The sequence below is a fragment of the Globicephala melas genome, chromosome 20 (genome assembly GCF_963455315.2).
Source record: "Globicephala melas chromosome 20, mGloMel1.2, whole genome shotgun sequence".
Taxonomy (NCBI): Eukaryota; Metazoa; Chordata; class Mammalia; order Artiodactyla; family Delphinidae; genus Globicephala; species Globicephala melas.
In genome coordinates, this window is record NC_083333.1 from 3,549,048 (window position 1) to 3,569,879 (window position 20,832).

The 20,832-nt window shown below is 37.2% G+C and overlaps 1 protein-coding gene across 8 annotated transcripts in view; it reads right to left on the minus strand.

Moving 5' to 3' along the window:
- The window catches only part of NF1 (neurofibromin 1), a 250,416-nt gene that overhangs the window by 5,752 nt on the left and 223,832 nt on the right, over nucleotides 1-20,832 (minus strand). For 6 of the 8 annotated variants that reach the window (XM_030862088.3, XM_030862087.3, XM_060290046.2 and 3 more), the window contains 9 exons: nucleotides 19,137-19,268; nucleotides 17,994-18,129; nucleotides 16,672-16,829; nucleotides 13,299-13,421; nucleotides 12,759-12,889; nucleotides 12,501-12,601; nucleotides 11,078-11,220; nucleotides 10,681-10,727; nucleotides 9,232-9,448 (listed from right to left, as the gene is read on the minus strand). In XM_030862088.3, the coding sequence (XP_030717948.1) occupies nucleotides 9,232-9,448; nucleotides 10,681-10,727; nucleotides 11,078-11,220; nucleotides 12,501-12,601; nucleotides 12,759-12,889; nucleotides 13,299-13,421; nucleotides 16,672-16,829; nucleotides 17,994-18,129; nucleotides 19,137-19,268 (1,188 nt within the window). The remainder of the gene's footprint in view (nucleotides 1-9,231; nucleotides 9,449-10,680; nucleotides 10,728-11,077; nucleotides 11,221-12,500; nucleotides 12,602-12,758; nucleotides 12,890-13,298; nucleotides 13,422-16,671; nucleotides 16,830-17,993; nucleotides 18,130-19,136; nucleotides 19,269-20,832) is intronic. The other 2 variants (XM_060290048.1, XM_060290047.2) reach the window with 2 other exon arrangements.

Below are 20,832 nucleotides of genomic sequence, written 5' to 3' on the forward strand. Positions count from 1 at the left end.
TTGCGGAGCACAGGCTCCGGACGCGCAGGCCCAGCGGCCATGGCTCACGGGCCCAGCCGCTCCGCGGCATGTGGGATCTTCCCGGACCGGGGCACGAACCCGTGTCCCCTGCATCGGCAGGTGGACTCTCAACCAGTGTGCCACCAGGGAAGCCCCTTCTGCCTGTTTTTATATGGCATTTATATTTTGCCTATATTATCACAACTTGTGTATATGTCGTATTTTCTCTACTAGAATAAAAGCAACTAGAAGGGCAAAGATCGTTTATCATGCATTTTTATCTTCCTATAAGATCTAGTTGACGTCTTTTTCAACAAACATTGGTTGAACCGATGTTTCCATTTTTAAATGTGATGGCTGCAATTCAGAGCCAAAAAGCATGCAACCCCTGATCTCCAGTGGGCTGGCGCCATATTTTTATTGGAAAAGACAGTTTTTTCCAGCTTCTTCCATCTGAAGTGATCATGAACTTGTCTGAGTATTTGACTTTCCATTTCCTCAAATTTGCATGTGGTCTAAAAGTTCAAGTCCAATAGTTCCTTATCTAAGTTTATTTCCTTAATAGTAAATAAGATTCGGGCAAAACTAGAACTTTAAAGATAAGGGTTTGAAACAACCAGGGGACGGTCATCAGCAGGGACACAGTGCTGATGACCACTGGAGGGCCAGTGGCCCTCTGCCAGCAATCTGCCACTCCGGGGCTCTTTCTCGTGTGACCACCTTTGGTGCAGCCTTGCCACTGCTGGACTACGGCTCATTCTGGGGGTGGGGGGGGGGGCAGAGCAGTCATCACACTGCAAGGTGGCAAAGCTACTATTTGAGGACAAGGGCCTGTTCAGTTTAATTCTTAAGAATTAAAATTATATAAATTATAATCAGAGTAAGTCACTAGGGTGAAGGTTTTTCTTCAAAGACATACTAAGAATATTCCATTTCCTGTTTTGTTAAGCAAGTAACCGGGACTGTCACTGATAACCCAAAGCTTCAATGCTATGTGAGAGGCTGATGTCCCACTTTTACTCAATTTTCATCTCAATTCATTACCTGTTTTTGTGTATATGTTTTCTTCCTACTTAGTGACCCAACCCTACAAGTCACACACAGGTAAATGTGGCATGATGGTGATTCCTAAGTTCAACTTCACAGCAAAGGTGTTTTATTTAAGGATTTAAGGAGAAGCTGACATAAAAATCTTGGAGGTTTTTTTAAAAAAGCATTATATTTATACCAAGAAATAGCACCTTGAAAAAAACCAGGTTAGTATGAAACAGAATGATACCCGTATCCTGGATTCTAAGCATAATTCTCACTTTTGAGAATGTTGGCAGCATTCTTCTTTTTAACCCTCTGAAAATAAATCTAGAAACCTTTCTAGAATGTAGTGAAGGGTTTGGTCTCAACATTCTATAGGAAAAACTCTCAGATTATCAGCCTGACTGCCCAATTGGAGACAGCTCCATCTTGCTTTGGTGCATATACTGTATTTTAAATTGGTGAGCAGACCTTGGTGCTGCACTCTGCTCATCAAGGCCGCTTGAAGGCTTTGCATCCTGGTCTCTCTTATGCCCCTAAGCACTGGCTTTCCCTTCTGACTCTCAGTGGGCACAAAAGCAGAAATCCATGAGGTGACAGAGATCCAAAGGCCACCACCCAAGTGAAATAAAGGTAAAAACCTCTGTGGTCCTGACTTGCTAGTTTAAATTCCTTTAGATATGCTGTGGTTAAGCATGCAGCCAGTTACAAACAACATGCAGGGCAGAAGAAGCTGAAGATTCTCTACAGCAGTGTATGAATAAGCACTGTGCTTCAGTGAACTGTGGTAGTTCCAGATAAAGATAAAATCCTAAATAAAAGGTGTTATTGGCCAAAATTCAGTGAATTAAGAGGGAAAAAATTATTAGATTACACTATAGTTAAATAACATATATAAATAACTTACATATCTATTATATGTCTATCTCCTCTGCTCAAACATGAGTTCCTTGAAGGCAGGTATCAGGGTTTATTTTGACAACTAGGGATATAGTTCCAGGCTGACAAATAATTTTTAAAAAGTCACCTATTTTTTTAAACACCAAAATGATTTCTCAAACTAGAACCTAATATTTTCATGAAATAATAAAAGGATCGAATCCCTTTTAGCTCTTGAGAAGCTGAGGAAAAATGGGTTAGGTGATTTGTGAGAAGTTATTCAACAAAAATGAAAGACATAATAATCCAAACCTCCCACCACCTGCACAAGGCGACAGTAAGTTCCCTGAATCTGCATTGCTTAGTTTATCACATATATCACATGGCAAACCTGTCAGAAAACTCTTATTGCATCTATGAGAAGGCAAAGCTGTCAGAAGGCTCATTTGTTACACATACAGTGAGGCACATCAGAAGACCCAGGTTCCAGTCTGTTTGGATCAGAACTCTTATTTGGTTTCAGTTCTTAATCTGGCAATTAAAAATAACAGTAGACGTGCCTATTTCAAAGGATTGTTAGAAGAATCAGATAGGCTAGGTGAAGACTTTTTGCACACAGATAATTACAGCATAAATTAAGATGTTCCTAATACCTGAAAAAAAAAAAGACCAAGTGAAGTACTGAAAGGAATTGTAGAACAAACGCAAAGGACTCGAATTTTATACTAGAAATTGTAAAATTACTGACGCTAATGTAAATAAGCAAGAAATATGTCTTCTTAGAAGAAAAGATAACTATAGCTTGTTCTTATGCTATAGTAATACACTGATGGGAATGTGTTAAACATATATTTAGAAAATTCATATTTTGAGCTAGATATACAAAAGAGTAACTATAAGAATTTTAAAAATATTTGTAATGGTCTTTCATCAATTGCTAACACCTCTTTTTCTATACAGGTCTAATCTTTCTGTATACTAATCACTGAAAAGTAAAGAAAGAAAAGGCATCTTTTATAAATTAGACATAAGTGTATCACATTTTTTTCTTCTTAGTCCTTCGAGCTAACCTTAAGGACCACATTCCTTTCTTTTTTTTTTTTTTGCGGTACGCGGGCCTCTCACTGCTGTGGCCTCTCCCGTTGCGGAGCACAGGCTCCGGACGCGCAGGCTCAGCGGCCATGGCTCATGGGCCCAGCCGCTCTGTGGCGTGTGGGATCTTCCCGGACCGGGGCACGAACCCGTGTCCCCGGCATCGGCAGGCAGACTCTCAACCACTGTACCACCAGGGAAGCCCCATATTCCTTTCTTTTTAACACGGGTGACAGAGTGGACAGCCAGCTTTAATTTCTACGGAAATGCTGGGGTTGGCTTTGTATCTATATTTGGGGAAAATAACTACTTCCTAAGCTAAAAACTCTTCCCCAAACCACATACCCTCCTTTCTCTATTAACTCTCCCTGGAGTTTCTTGTTAACCTGCCTGTGTTAGTCCAGGGCTGCGACTGCATCTTCAGTGTTCAGGGGGAGCATGAACAGCTCTTTCATCAAGACAAGTCTCAGCCCTGTGGCACCGTAAGCATCCAGACCTTACAGTAATGGCCTTACAGATTCTTTAGGTGCCTGAACCAGACTCTGCTTACAGGGATTGGTGAATGAAGTCTCATGCCATGTGCCCAGGATGAGCGCAGGGTAAGCAGTATTTCCTGCAAAGATGACAAAAGTAAAGAGTACCTTGATGAGGCAACAGCTGCATGAAAACTGCTGATTTAGAGCAAGGCAGAGAAGCTTCACAGACACAGAATGGAAGAAAAAACAAAAGTGAGTGATATCTGTAAGATTTTTAAAGGGTGAAATATGATTAGATACTGGATAATTATTATCTTCCTTGGTTTTCAGGAGGATTCTTGTTTTAATTACTGAACTCTGACCATTAATTTCCCAAACGTTACAATCTCTAAATAAATGGCCAAACTTACAATTTTACAGATAGATGTGTTTTTACCACCTTTATTAGAAGTAAGAATTTTAGTGTAAATCAAGAATTACAATAAAAAATGAAATGGAAAATTAGCAGAAATTACACCAAGCAATTGCTCAGTTTAAAATTATTTTTTTCCCTTAAATATGGGGTAATAACAAAGAAAAAAGAAGAAAAACTAAATCAAGAATATACCAAATAAAGGTCTGGGATACGGTAAGCAGTTCCCTAAAACATTAAAATTGTTTTGGAGATTTTATGTAGTCTCAAAATAGAGGCCTCTAAGTTTCTTCTAAGAGGGAGACATTTTAAACCTGGTAAACACAGCAGAAGTGTGACTAAGTCTACCCTTTGGAGAAATGGTTTTGATAAACTAACCTTTTCTGCACACAGCTGTCAGCACTACTGGGCTAGCTGATCCACCCGGCTTCCTGGGAGGGAGGTCTGCATTACAGAAGCAAAGTGACCGAATAACTGACAGGCCTGGACATAGCCCCCAAATAAAGTGAAAGAAGTGAATTTAAAATAAAGTTCAACTAAATAGGTCTTTGCTCCATACTCTAATACTCTAATTCATACTCTAATACTAACAGTAAAATAACGTGATCAAAGAAAAAAATTAAAGTTTTTTTTTCCAAGTGAAAAAACATTTAAAATAGATCACAGGCTTATTTTTGTTAAAAAATTATAAAATATGTGACCTCACATATTTTTGAGGTCAAAGATATATTATAAAACTTTTGCCATAATTATTACCTGATTTTTCCGAACAGATGTCCCTTTGAATGATCAGAATAGTTTACAGTATAAGGTACAACATAAGTACAAAAGAGATCACGAAAGAGGGCAAAATAGTTATTTGTGTATACTTTGCCACTCTTACTGTTCTGAAATCTATTTGAGGGCAGGTCTCATGTCCTAGTAGCCCCCACCACTCCCTTGGGTCTGACAGAGTCCCTTGCATGTAGTAAACAATGAATATCTGGGATAATTCAAGATAAAATCTGGATTTCGGGTTATTTTCTTCAGAGCATTGTAGTATTAATCTCGTACCTAAAAATCAAAGAACTTGTGTACACAAAGAATTTGTTAAACAACATGACTCAGAAGGAAATAACAACTTTAGCTGAAACCGAATACTGAGATCCACAGGCAAAAACTGTCAAGTCTCTGGGGACCAGGGTCTCTCTCATCTTTAAATGTTCCAGAGTACCTAGTGTATACCTACGAAATAGGTGTCCGAACGTTTACTGAATTAAATTACAGTGTGAAAAATATTAGGAGGTCTCGGTAGAGCATAAATTAAATTTTAATACATTGGAAATGAACCTATTTAATTTCTTTCTAATCAGTACTAAAATCCATATAATTCCATCTGGATTTTTATTTCTAGTATACTTGCTCCTTAATATCTAAAGAGGATACAGGAAGACTATTTGGAATGCATTCTTGAAATGGTTATAAAGCACTCACAATATGGCTTTTAAAAAGGCTTCTTTGCTCATCCTGTAAGAGAGCCATTTATGGCTTAGCCTTAAGCACGAGAAAGTCCCATATATAACATTTTTAGTAGATAGGTTTTATTTTCTAGTTCTAATCCTGGTTCTTCAATTCATGTCCAGCTCAGCTACACTGGACCTAAGAATGGATCGCAATATCAAATTTGAAATATTCTTATCAGAGAGTAAATATTATGGATTCTCTTCAAGATTCTCATAGTGGCATGTGGGAAAATCTGAAGAGACAAAGTTTTATGTCCATTTGGCTTAAAGGACCACAGTTAACACAATTTCATATGCACTGAACTCTGAGTACAGTCCATTGGCTCCACTGATACCAAGTCAATTTCTACTAGGAGTGGGGTCAGAAGACAGTCATTTATGTAATTTTATATACAGAGTTATAAAACAATCCTTCTTGTGCTAAGGGGACAGACAAGTGGGCTATGATCATCTGTCAAGAATGGATTTTCAGAGACAACTGCTTTACGTAAATGACCGCTACTTCCTCAAAAGCTGGTGACTGATGAATTATCACCAAAATTTTTACCTAAGTAAGGTTTAGTGTTTCATGGGGGAGGGCGAGGGGGTTCATGAATTTCTTGTCTAGCTAATTTGACAGTAGAGAATATTGGAGACCAAAAGAAGATACAGCTTAGTGGCAGATCCTGCTAAGTACCAAAGATCTAGAAAGCAAAGTCTTGCACTGACAGAGAAAGTTTGAAGCAAAGGCTTGAGCTGTGTGCAGATCAGCAACTTTTGCTTTTTGACATAAAGAAACAGAGCTTTCACCTGTTTAAAATTCAGTAGACTAGCGCAGGCTGATGTTGGGTAATTTGATGGCAAGCCACACTTATGCTCCATTTCAGGGAGTGACACAGGGCTTCTTTAAATACTTCTGCTTAAGACTTGGCTGACGGAAGTGGAGACAGGGAAATATTCTGGTTTCTATACAACCAAATAGCGAAGCCGAAATGCTGGAGTGAGTTATGAATCTGGATTAGATTCATCACTTCTTTTAGCCCTTTGATATCAGCAAACTCAGATCCACAAAGAATTGAGGAGATAGGGATGTAAGATTACAAGGAGCTAAAGATATAAAACAGCATACCTAGTTACAAAGTATTAACTCTTGTAAGAGGTATTCCCTAAGAGCAAATGACAAAAACACAATAATTAGGTAAATAAATAAATCGGGATCCTTTCATGGAGATGAGCCCACAGTTTAGAGATACAAATGGGTTTCATCGAAGAGTAAAGTTACTAATGAAAAGATAAACTCTTTCTCTAGTAACATGTAGTAAAATAATCTGGTGAACCAAAGGACATACAATTTAGAGACAGAAAAACACCGTTATTCTACTTAATTAATTGTATTCTTTTAAAGCTTCAGTTTCTTTTGAGAATAGTCAGAGGTTTCCAGGGTGTTATAATCTATTCAAGCAGCCATCTTTGGAGAACTACTGGAGGTGACACAGTAGGTTTAAAACTGTAACCAAAACCACATATGCTATTCTTTGATTTCTCTAAACGATTCTAAATAAGAGGTTACAGAGTAGGACTACTTTTCTAAGCAAATGATATGGCTAATGTCCAATCAACACAGGACATGAACAGTTAATCAACTAGCAGAAGAACTTGTACTAGTACCTTTATTCTTAATCTGATTATTTTATTGTCTCCATCAGTGGGCAAAGATGGGCAGAAATACCCCTGACAATTAGTTTGGGTTAAAAAAAAAGTCAATGTAAAAACAACTAAACATTTTGACAGCTTTAACATCACTTTAGTAGCCCAAGAGGCAAAAGACTGGTCAAAATGAACCAAACTTTAAAAACAAGAGGATCAATATAGACAGTCTACGAATTTTCTAATTGTGATTAACTTCAGTGGTTGACTAACCCAGACGATAGAGAGCTCTACAGAAGAAAAGGAGCAGTGGACTTAAGGTAAGGCAGATGGAAGTAATGAGACAGAAATAAATAAATGAAACAAAAAGGGGAAGGGAAGGAAGAAAGATGACAGATACGGAAGGCAATGAATGTGGTAGAAAGAGCACTGGCCTTGGTTCTGGGTAAGAACTGTGTGATAAAGCAATTCACTTAGCTCTTCTAAACTCAGTCTCCCCTTCACACACAACATTGTGAGCCTAGAAGTAAACTACCTCTATAGTACCCCCTAGCTCCAAAATGCTAAGATTTTATGGCGGGAGGCAGGGGGTAGTGGTGATGAGGGAAAGAATTCAGTGGCTGCAGTATCTAGAAGAAAGTAAACTTAAAGGCTTGTCCTGGCTTTAACAGTTGAAATGCTGATAATGGGGCAAGATCATAGGCACACTCTAGTGCATAAGAATCACCTGGGTGTTTATTAAACACAGATTGCCGGCTGGGCCCCACTCTTGGAGTCTCTTGTGCAGGAGGTCTGGGGTGGGATTCTAGCGTTTGCATTTCTAATAAGCTCCTAAATGATGCTGAGGCTGCTGGTCTGGGACCACACTTGGAGAAACACTGTTCTAGGGAACAGGTGACAGAGGCCAAATAAACACAGTTATATGGGGAAAAAAAGTTGGCCAGATTTCTCTTATTTCTTGGGAGGGGAGAAAACCTGACTAGGTGCAGTAAGGTGATTGATAAGTAAATGCTGGATCAAACAATTTGTTTCCTCTGCTGACGAAGGCTTTGTTGTTGACCAAAGCTTAATAGATGAATATAGTTATTTAATACAATGGTTTATAATATGAATTGGGTATTAGATTTGCCAAGTTCTTCAGAACCTTCAAAACTATATATGTTTAAACATTCATGCAAAACTGAGATTATAAACTGGGAATTCTACTTATGGATCTTGAACGTCACAAAATAGTTATAATACATCATTTGGCTTTTTAAAAGAAAATCCATGCTAACACTTAACTACGTCTAATATTGATAACTTTTCCTTATAGCATGAGGTGTTTCATAAGTAAACTTTTCAGATAATGAAACTTTAAACACAAAACCTTTTTACTTTTAACCACTTTAGAAAGATATCTTTCTGAAAAGAATACATGACCACAACGGAAGCTTCCTTCATTACCCACTGCCATCATAAATACACAATGGCGTCAGTTCTGTAATGAATTGAATACACCTCCAGGGTTTGACCAGACTCATAAGAAATCATCCGCTTTGTCACTGAATAAGCCCAGAGTTCTGTACGTTTGCCATTTCTGCCATCTTGTTTATCTCAGCCCCACCCGAGCTATTAGCGGTTATTTCTCAGTTTATCTGCCTCTTAGTTGCATGTTGAATGGGCATACTTTCCCCACTTGGACCTAAGAGTGACTCCAGAGTCAGGAATATGCTTATGGGCTTTAAGATGTTATTGTTTTGAGCTGGCATTTTTGTCTGGTTGTTTATTTACTCCTAGATTTTCAGGTTGTTGCTGGCAGCAGGGAAAAGGGGCACTACTATATTTTGTATATTTTTGGGATCCAGTATGCTGTATCAGAGACACAGAAACACTAGGGCATGGTTAGTATATCTAGTAAGGGAATTATAATTCTGTTCACTTACAGGGTTATATACCTTAGGTTACTCTTCCTGCCTAAACTCTAAAAACTTATCAACCTTGGAACACTATGTGAACACTCTAAACACTTCACTATCTTTGTATAACTGTTTGAAAGTAGACAGCTTTACAGAAACCAAAATTCAAATCAGCTAAAAGGTAAAGAAGAAATGTAAGATGAATTTCATGATAAAAAGGAGCAAAATCTGCTATAAACTGATAACAAGGGAATTCCTAATGTTGGTATAGTAATATTATTGCTCAAATTTATATAAAGATTGCATTTACTGACCTGGGGAATGCTGGGAAGTTGCAAGTGAGGTCATGGAATTAGAAAGGTTAAGGTTAGCAGTAATACTAAGCTGGCTCTGCACTGCAGGAGGATAAGGAGATGTGGGTGTCAGGAGGGACTCCTCACTGGTTTCTTCATCAATTCCAGGCAAATACGTGTCAATCAAGGCATCAAGAAACTTAACAATAAGCTCAGCATAGTCTGGGATTTGTGTTTGCTGTAATGGAAAATAGGACATTATTTTAGCTCTGTTCTTTTTTCTTGTAAATCCCCCTTGAAGCCAAAAAAGATAAATTCAAATTTTGTTTTGGGCTTAATTTACTATTTTTCTTCCTTTGTACTACAGGTCATTAAAAAAAGGGGGTGGAATAATATGTAGACTACCATGGGACTTACACCTGGGAATTTCATTCAGCTAACACAGCTTCCAGATGAACCTGTGATTACCGAAGGCCACGCACAAAGACTGAATTAATTCTGAGAGAATCCAATCATCAGGAATGATGTCTAGTCTATTTTCCAAAACTGAGAAAATGAGCGGAGCATCATTCCAGCTGCCATTTAGAGATTCAACTAACTAAATACTGTGAAGGGCTCGGAGGGTTACTGGCAATCAAATTACAAAAGTTCCCGCATTAAACTTATTTCTGTGACTTCAGGCCCATGTTTTAAATGACAGCCTTTGCATATCAAGAGATATGCAGTAATAACTAAACGAAACAAAACTAAGTACTCAATCGTTAAAATTAGAACAAGGTTTATGCAATTCGTATTGATTTAGCACCCCTATCTCTAGAACACTGCACTAGGGGAAGAAAAAGAAGTCCTGCCTTCAAGGAACCTCAATCAATTTGGAGAGAGACCATATACAGAGAGAATAATTAAAAAACATTTATGTAGCATTATATCAACTAACGCCAATCAAAGAACAAACTGAATGGAGCAAATGAGGATACATTCAGGGATATATTCAGGGAAGAGTGAATCTAATGCAGCAGGTTGGAAGGAAAAATGTTTTCTTGAGGTAAATTTCTTTTTCATTATGTAATTTTTAAAATTGAGCTTTAATTGACATAAGTTCAGGTCATGAGGTAGATTTTAAACATACGTAATGCTCCTTCCTAATCACAAGATACCTAAATGTGTGCACTAAGATCATCAACTACATGAGGGACCGAGGGCAGAAAGCTTACAGAGGTTTATCATACGTTTCTGAAAAGTCAAGCATAAATTTAGTTGAATTTTTTTTTTTTTTTTGGTAAAAGCTAGTATATAAACATATTAAAGGTGCTGCCTCTTGGAAAGAATCTTGTGGTAGAAAACTTTTAATAAAAATAACATATGTGTTTTTTGTGAATCATTCTGGTTTTCAACATATTGTCTTAAAGCAGGCACAGTAATATAAATAAAACTTTCATTTTGTCAATAGAGAAAAAGATATTTTCTTACCTTTGAAAAGGGTCCTGCAAACCGCCATAGGCCATTAAAACCAAAACCTGCAACAAATCAAATGTTACTTATAGCAAGCATGACACTCTTTCAGTCTTAACAGAAATTATATAGTTGATGATATATAAAACCCACACACACAGTGAAAACATTTTTTTTTTTAGAATGAGTGTCAGACTAACACTCACTGAAAATATACCCAGTATAAAACCATATTTTAGTTAAAAAGTTGTCAACCACTTATTGTACTGAACACATAATTGAAAGTCAGAAAATGGCATATTAGAGAGGTGTGAACAAGCCTATTCCTCATAAGGAATTCTTCAGCCAGTGCATCCTTTAATAGCACACATGTTTGAAGTTCATCAACCATCCTCCTCCCGATACGTTTATTTACTTTGCAGGTAAGATGTTTGGTACTGTGGTGGGGATTCTTCATGGTACACCACACTTTGCACAATCCCATGGATTGGATTTAACAAATTTGGATCTTGGCACAATGACAACAGGGTGTTGATCTTAGAGTCCAACAAATTGTGCCTAAAAAAATAAAAGTCAACAGAGGAACATTTTAAAGGAAAATTAAGTGAAAATATATACTGGAAAATATTTTTCCCTAGAACAGTATGATAAAAATGAAGGGTGATGAGTGCTTTTCCAATTTTTCTCTAATGAACGTGTGTATCTGCTTTTTTGTTTTGTCTTTTGTGTTTAAGTCATTAGGAAAACATGGTAAAAGCACCTAACTGGCACTGTCACATAACCGTGCGTAACTATATACGGTGACTATTTGCTCAAGACAAGGCTGGCTTCTGTCTGCCACTCAGCATGCTTTAGCACCATCTCTTTCTGTTGATTATTGATATGTACCCAGGAGTTAAAACTAAATTTAATATTAATCAGTGTTTAATAAATGCTGAATCAGATCGAATGAGGAAAGCAAAATTAGCTTGGAGGGGGTGGAATATATGATTCAATTCAAACTTCTGAGGAAATTAACTATTTCTAACCCAGCTATACCCCATTAATAAAAATAACCAAGAGCCAAGTATATAAAATTCTGAAATTTATCAATAAGATTAAACAAAAACAAAGAAATAATGATACTACCTAGAAGGCCTAGATTAGGAATAGAGTTTCCCAAGTTTCTTTGGGTTATCTAGATTTGAACACTTTGAGGCTAATATGATTTTAGCCCTTAAGAGAGAATAAAATTCATCTCCCAAATAAGAAGTCAATTTTGTTTTCACTCAGCTGTGGGTTAAAAACAAAAGCCTTACTGAAAAAGAAAACAGAACAGGTATGCTGATTTAAATATAGCAATCTAACAGCTTTCTCCTAAGTGAGGAAATAAACAATGCTCATCACAATGAACAATGTAAGAAAATCACAAGATAAAAAAATGCTTTTCCCACTCTGACAAGTACAGGTTTCTGGTAACTGACTATACTGCTGAACTGAATGAATAAGCATTTTCAGAACTCCAATGGAAAACTGATGAATTCATAAAACTGCTAACAAAAGATCAAGATAAAAAAAATTAATTACATGGGACTGAGTGAACTGATGAGGATGATTATAATTTTTGTGACTTTCTGTTTGAATTAAAAAAAAAAAAAATGTTTTTCCCGATCGACAGGCCAAAACTAGTCCTAGGTCCCATTAAAGCCACTGTCTCTAAGCTAAAAATCACTATCACACTACTTCACGTTCCCCTCTCCACAACCAGTGAACACTACTGGGTGATACTTTTCCTAAGCTTTTATAAACATTTGACTTCAAGACAGATACAAAAGTTAAACACAAGTGGAGATACTTACACAACAGGAAAAACTTTGGGGAAAACAACACTAGCTTCTGCTAAGTATTCATAAAGAATTCGTTGATCAAACTCATCTGTGGTGTATTTCACCAGCGTAGCCTGCAAAAAAGTAAACAAAAAACATTTTATTTTGTGGCTGAATTGTTACCTGTTTTGGTGAGAAGCAGAATATGGCCTTCCTTTCATGTTTTTAATATTTAAGGGCCTTCTAAGAGTAGACTGGAAAAAAAACCCCACAAAAAGCAAAAAATATTACCAGAACAGTAAGAAGAAGTGCTTGGATCTTCGGATCAGTAAGTACTTCCTCATCTAAGAGAACATTTGATTCAGACACTGAAACTTTACGTAAATGTGGGTGCTGTTGTGATGAGGAAATCCTTTGAGTTTCTGTGGTAAGATATGGATTAACACAATCAGCTATATTAATCAAATATAACACACTAGATACTATTTCACCTAACAGATTTTAATGTCACTTCTAAAATTCGATAGCTTTTTAATAGACACTTAAAAAATCAACATAAATATCATACAGAATTACTATTCACCTATACAGAAGTTCTGGCTAGCTGTATACAATGTTGTATATCATATGTATGATTACTTTCTACACATGTTTCAGGATATCTGTCATTTTAAGGACTGTATAGCTTGTCTTTGTCTTTTGAAAAAGAGCAAATGTTTCTATATTTTATCCTAATGATACTAAGAAATGTCTGGAAAGCAAATATGGCTTTAATGTACTCTCCCTCCTTACTTTCAATGATCTAGATTAATTATTAACTTTGTTTCTCACCCATTTCATAATCAGTTTCTGCTACTCTCCTCATTTTGGGGGGTGTTGTGATCCCTGATTCCATTTCTTGCCTTTTAGGAGCCTTTGTGTCTGATATCAAGTGATCAAAACTTTTCCTTGTTCCTATAAACAAAAGTTACAGAATATGGAAGTTCATTAACCACAGTGTCTGTGAATAGGAACATACTAAAAAGAAAATGTTTGGGCATAAAGTGTTTAAGTTTTCACTTATGGACCCAAAGAAAGCTCAAACATATCCCTGGGGCAGAGTTCCTCTCCTTTCCTGTTTTTTTCCATCTTCTCAAGGAATTTTGGCCACACAGCTATTCTGTTTCAGGACAGGATGTGCCTTATTGGTCCAAATTAAATTGAGATTACATGCACTACACTGGAGGTAAACCAAACTCCACCAACAAGTACAATATTTGATAATAAATACAGAGATATGTGCTGTTTAGTAGCAAAGATCAACTATGTCTGAACAGCCTTTTTTCAATTTAAGGCATTCTGCTGGTGCCAAGAATGAGTCATTAACCTATGAAGAATTTCTAAAAGTAGACAAAATCAAAGTTTGATTTTACTTCTTCAGGCTTTGAAGAAAGGATGTGCATGCCTCAAAGTACTAAATAATAGATACACTGGGAGATGCTTCAAAAATAGCAAGCAGTAACCGTTTCCCACTTGGCTTTGAGTTTCTCTAATCATGTATTATATCGATGTTAAATACCTTTCTCTTAAAGTAAAAGTATTGAAACTGGATTATTTGGAACTTATATATTTCTGTTCTTTATATTCCAAGAACTTCTCTTATTCTTCTTGGTACAGCTCTAAGAGCAAATCTGGAATACTTCTGACCGTATTATTTTTTAAAAGCCAGAACTGAAGCCACTATAATTATATATGACAATTGAACACTTGAGAAATTTAATGTCCTATTAACCTCAAGTTTTAATACTAATAATTATTCACAATAGTCATAAAAATCAAGGTCAAATAATTTAACAGCCCAAAAGAATCTAGTCCAACCTCTTCATTTCCTGTCCCTGGAAACTGAGGAAGCCATGAGCAGTTACGAGATTAGCCGGAAGTAGCAAGGCTAGGCATCCAGTTAGTGACCAGACGTAAAATATCAAATTTCCTAAAAACCAATTCGTGCTTTCATACTGCATGAGATCAGGACACCACTCCCTACGTTTAGTTTTCTTACTTTTCTCATTCTTCCTTTTTTACTTTACACTCTGCATTCTTCCTGGGAAATCTCCTTCCACTACCATAGCTTCAGTGGTATAATGAACTAATCAATTCTAAATGTGCCACTTGTCCGCTTCTCTCTTCCTGAACTCCAGATGTATATTTTCATTTATCTCTTACATATACACGCCAAGAATCCTGAAGGGATCTCAAATATAACATCAACCAACCTAAATTTATCTTGTACTATAAATATATTAGTCGATCTCTGTGAATGGAATCACTATCCAGCCAGTTTTTGAAGCCAGAAATTTCTGACATCCTTCACTGCCTTCTCCCTCCCCACCTGGCCCAAACAGCCAGGCACTAAGTCTCACACCTGACTTCTTTTCTCCATTGTCCCACTGCTCCTGCCTTAGTGCAGGCCTACACCATTTTTTGCTTGGACTGCTGTAACGATCTCTTAAATGATTCCTTTGTGAAAAAACTCTTCCTATTTCTCCATACTGTAGCCAAAAACCTTTCCTAAGAATAAAATTTTGTAACGTCTCTCCCCTACTTAAAGATCCCTGCTGGATACGTGATAAGGCTAAATCTCTTAACATGGCACAAAGTCTCCCACAAACTAGTTGCAATTCTTCTCTAGCCTCATTTCGTACCCAAGTGCTTTTCCTGACTTTGCTTTATTCATGCTATTTCCCCCCCTCTCTTGAATACATGCCTTCCTTATCCTGTGCCTACGGGGCAAGCATGTATTAAATTTTCAAGATCTGGTTCAAATGTTACCTCCTCTCTGTAGCTTTTCCTAATTTCCTTACTTTAATGGCACCTGGGGATGCTGTTGCAATCATCTGATTTTAAGTCTTAGCCACCAAACTATGAGCTCCTCCAGGGCAAAGACTATAACTTTTTCGTCTATCACATGGGTTGAATGAATTCAATATTGCATTTTCTCTGAAGTTAGTTTTTCATTTACAACTTCCTTGGCATGAAAACTCAAAATCACAAAACACAAAGTAACCAGGAAACTCCTAGAACATTATTTATGGAAAAGTATAAAGAGAAAGGAACTCAAACAAAAGATAACAGTCCTTGGGACTTCCCTAGTGGTGCAGTGGTTAAGAATCCGCCTGCCAATGCAGGGGACACGGGTTCGAGCCCTGGTCCGGGAAGATCCCACATGCTGCGGAGCAACTAAGCCCGTGTGCCACAACTACTGAGCCCATGTGCTGCAACTACTGAAGCCCGTGCACCTAGAGCCCGTGCTCCGCAACAAGAGAAGCCACCGCAATGAGAAGCCTGTGCACAGCAACGAAGAGTAGCCCCCGCTCACCACAACTAGAGAAAGCCTGTGCACAGCAACAAAGACCCAATGCAGCCAAAAATAAATAAATAAAATAAATAAGCAAAAGATAACAGTCCTATGTGACTAGTAATAGTGATTAACATTCATGGTTTCAACTTGTCTCATGGTTTATTGGCAGGTTATTTATTTTATACTTCTTTAGCCAAAGTTGTGTAAGAGCACCTTTGCATTCAATCTGTTGTGAGGTGGGATCAGTGGGCTCTCTCATTATTTACTTCAGTTTTTGAAAAGGGAAAAAGTGTCTCACAGCATTTCAGGTATATTTCTCATGGTCAAATGTTGATATAACTGAGCAATTTTAACTTCCAAGAACCCTATCTTCTCACAGTAATAAAAAAAATACAGTAATCAAAAACTCTTACCTTTTTGTCTTTTTAAAGAAAAGATGGCAAATAGTATTATTATAGCTTCATAGCCTATTGATGTATTCTGTCTTCAGAGGGTAATTTTGGGAAATATATTGTTAAAGGCCCTGCATCTGAATGCTGCAAGACTCTTCCTTTTCTGTGAGTATCTAATGTCTTACTCTCATTTCCCTTCTGCCTGGCCAAGGCAGAATAAAACAAGTAGAGCCACAATATTTAGTCTAAGAATCCCCCCAAAACTGTTTCAAGATCTCATTCTCATTCCTCTATCTTAACTGATATGGCTTAACTGATCTATCAAACTCTCTCATAATTGGCATCAAAAACTTTGCTACATCAAAAACAGATTTTGATAATCTTGAACAGCTTCAAATAATTTTCCAGGAGTGAAAGTATCTGACCATTTTTGAAAAGAATTCTAAAACTTTCTACATAATTTAGATAAACTAACCAAGCAACTTCTTCGTGTTGGCCTGAGAAGGCTGCCCCATGTCCAAACTCATGGATTTCCTGGCTCGGGGACTGGTCTGGCCCGCAGGTGGATAGCTGGCTGCGAGGTACCCTTCAGAACCTTTGGGAGAGGACCATGGCTGATTCTCCTTTAGTGTCCTGAGAGAGTAAAACAATTGAGAAGAATCAATAAACATGATGACAAATACAACCACTGCTGGCCCTTCTAATTGGCTACTATATTTCCCAATGGCAGTGGTCAAGTAATTTTAAAACTGTACTTTAAAGCTCGCTCTTTAGGGTACAAACTCTTAATCTATCCCCAGGAAGTATCCACTTTCTTGCCATGACATCTTATACACAGTAGGTACTCAACAAATGCTCAACTGAACTGTACTGCATTGATTTTTTTAATCAGGGAGAATCAAGTCTAAATAAGCAATTGTATCCCTGGTTTAAAAACCAAGGGGGAACACAGTCAAACTCCCTTTCTCCTTTTCATGACAAAAAAGGGCATATCTCAAAGAAATATAATCATAGGAATGACTGAAGAGTAAGACTACTGAAAGCCAAGTATGCCTGGAAAGCTTTTGCATACATTGTTAACATCTCAGCTGGAAACTGCTGAGGGCTTTTTATCAAAAAGTGGGATGTTGATAAATTTAATGATATAAGCACTACAAATACAAGATTATTTTCCCATGTTCAACACTGTACCTAAAACTTAAAGGTATCTTTGTTTAACAGAAAATATAAAAAAAAACTCCAAATGATGCTATTTTCATGTAATTTCTCTATGTTTTAGTGAAAAATATACCACTCAAAGCAACATACAACAGGATATAATTTGATTATCTTAACATCTAAATCTTTACTATAGAAAACTTTTTAGTAACTTTAGTGTGATATGAGTAAATACAATAAATATGTTGGCATGTGTATCTTTTTACAGATCTGTATAGCTTAGTTTTCTATCATTAAGCATGTAATGTTGCTTATATTTCACATTAGGTTTTCCTAGGCCTTTTCCTAGGAATCTGATACTTTCAAGATCATCTCTTTTCATTATTCAATTGATTTGTGCTTAAAAAGAGGCAAACCAATGTTAACTAATTAGCACAATTAGAAGAACTTTCCTTCAACTAACACACATAAAATAGTGTACATTTATAAAATGCGTTTTGATTTACACACTCTTCCTAGGTTATCTTTAGAGTCCCTCCTATACTACCTTCTGGATTACTCTGCCCGCTTGCCTCCATTGGCATGGAATACTGAAACCTGATTGTAATTATGTAATTGTGGGAGAAGAAGTCCATTTACCTATAGCTAGGGTCACCGTGATGAATGGGATATGTATCCATAGGAATATTTTCCATTGAAATATCAGTAAGAAGAAGAGACTTTCTATGTTTTAGGCTACAGCGACTTCGAACCTCCTCAGACACTGTAAGTAAAGCTAAAAGGAAAAAGAAGGAAGATTTTAAAATTTAATAAATCACAAGTGTGACTTACATTAGGTTATACTTCTTGCAACCTCCTGAAGAGAATAATAGCTATTAAACATGAGAGTATGAAGTTTAAGGATATAAAACACTTAGGACAGACTTGTTTATGTTAAAGCGTTTACAGTCTGTTTTGGAAGACTGCATGTAAACATGAAACTTACAAAAGAGTCAAATAGCACCTTATATTAGTCAAGTGCTTTAATAAACACTGGACCTCAACAAACACAAAATGTAGGCAGGGCAGGACTATAAGGTCCATTTCTTAGATAAAGAAAAATACTCTGAAATGTTAACTGATTTGCCCAAGGTCAAATAATTCAAACAAAAAAGTTGCCACACACTGAAGTCTGCTAAACTGGGAATCAGCACTTTCCAACAAACAACGATGTTCAAGAACTGTGTTATACATAAGTGCTAAGTGTTGTTGAGAGGAGAATCACAAATCAGGTAAGAGCAGATAGGGATGGTATAATGGAATGGTGGGGATGGGCAGACAGTCTAGGTAAAACAAAGGGCATCAGAAATGAATATTAAAGAAGCATAAAGGCACTTCGAGGAGATGGCAAGTAGATTAGCTTAAAATAGCCCATCCATTTGGAGAGGTAATAAAAAATGAGGCCTATGAAATTGGAGAAAGAGGACAGAATCAGGAGGGCTGCTTAAGGGCCCAGGATGCTAGGCTGAGGCTTTTAGATTTTATGACAGACAACAGGGAGCCACGTGGTGTCTTGAACCAAAGATGACTAAGGGAACACATTTCACATATTAATGCAAATTCTTTTATAAGGAAAAATGTTTTGGCAAAACTTTCCAAATTTTGACCAACACCACAGGACTGAACTGTGAGCTCTTTACCCTGCCAAGCAACCAGCGGAAGGACCCAGAGGTGTCTGTACCTTTTTCATGGTCCTTAGATATAACTGTGGTAAGATTAATTTTGTCTACTTTGTGTTTTTACCTGCCAAGTAAGCCACGCTCTGTGTATTCACCTCAAATTTGTCACAATTTCTATGTTTATTAACCAGAGTTAGTAGTGTATGCAAAATTCTGACTGTTCTTGCAACAATGGCAGGTGAAGGATGCCTGTATCCTACAAAAAAAACAAACAAACAAGAAGTTAATTCATTCTTTCAACAAGTATCTGTTGAATTCTTATTCTGTGACTAGCAACTTTGCAAGGAAAGGAAGTATGTAAGGGGAATAGCCATTTGGGAAGGTAAAATATATACATATGTTAATAGTTAATTAATTACATATAGGATTAAGCACCAAAAATGTATAGAATAGAATAATGTTCCCTGGAACTCAAAGGTACCTCAGGGAGAGGAAAATTAGAAGATGATGGTGTTTTCAGATCTTCTACTCCCTAAAGCAGCACAAGGAATTTTTAAAAACCTATTTAGTATAGTTTGCCTTAAGATATGCTTTGAAAATAGGGTTCTATCACTTAAATTTTTTTTTTTTTTTTTTGCCGTACGCGGGCCTCTCACTGTTGTGGCCTCTCCCGTTGCGGAGCACAGGCTCCGGACGCGCAGGCTCAGTGGCCATGGCTCAAGGCCCAGCCGCTCCGCGGCATGTGGGATCCTCCCAGACCGGGGCACGAACCCGTGTCCCCTGCATCGGCAGGCGGACTCTCAACCACTGCGCCACCAGGGAAGCCCTTAAATTTTTTTTTTAATTAAAGAAAAAAGCCTTATGATATAGGGAGTATAAGCTCTCAGAGCCCAAAGAATCCGGTTGATTAGAGGGTAAGCTTGATCTCTGGACAACTTTTAATCACTAATGCTACTCCATTTAAAATAGGGGATTTGTACATTGAAATTATTTGGTATTCTTTTAGAAATACAGAATAAACAAGCATTTTATCAGCCTAGTTGCAATCCATCTTCTTGGTATCCTGTAGTAAATGTAATATCTTTTGAGCAATGCCTATTCACTTTAGAGATTAAAACTGTCAATATTTTTTGCAGAAATTTCATAAGGTGGTGAAATCATATGTATACATTCACAATGGTAGGTGTATATATATATATTTGCTTAAAAACTGGAGGAACCTCTATGATCCCTCAAGCTTAACAATCATTTAAATTGATACAAAACTGCAGATTCAAGCTCTAGTTTGAGTCTCTAATTTTGGCCAAATCTAAAGCCAGCAACTCATGCCGGCTCCTTATCCCAGGCCATACTTTACACTGTTTTTGCTTCTGACTCACCCCATTTGCTGTTCCTGTTAACTGCAGTCTTGGGTCATGACTGCCCCACATTGATAAACCAAAACTAACACTCAGCGAAGTCACCAGTAGGGAGTAAAGTCAGGTGAGGGAGTGAACAAGCTGGCTCTGAGGAGGAGCTGGAGGTCGCTGCTGTAAGCAGTACAGAAATGCGGAGGTGGGAGGATGGGGCACCAGAAGGGTGAGGGTCTATGGTATGTGATAATCGGACTGATCAACAGTAAATTAGTAACAAGTTAAGAAAATCTGTGGTCAAATCTCTAACATAACATTTTCTAACATGAGTTACTCAAATAACATTTATTGATTTGCAGTCTATCTTATTTTGATAATCAAAAAGATACTTATCAATAAGTAGCATTAATTGATAAAACGGCTATTAGAAAGTACTTAGAAATTTTATAAGAATCAACTCCTTTGCTT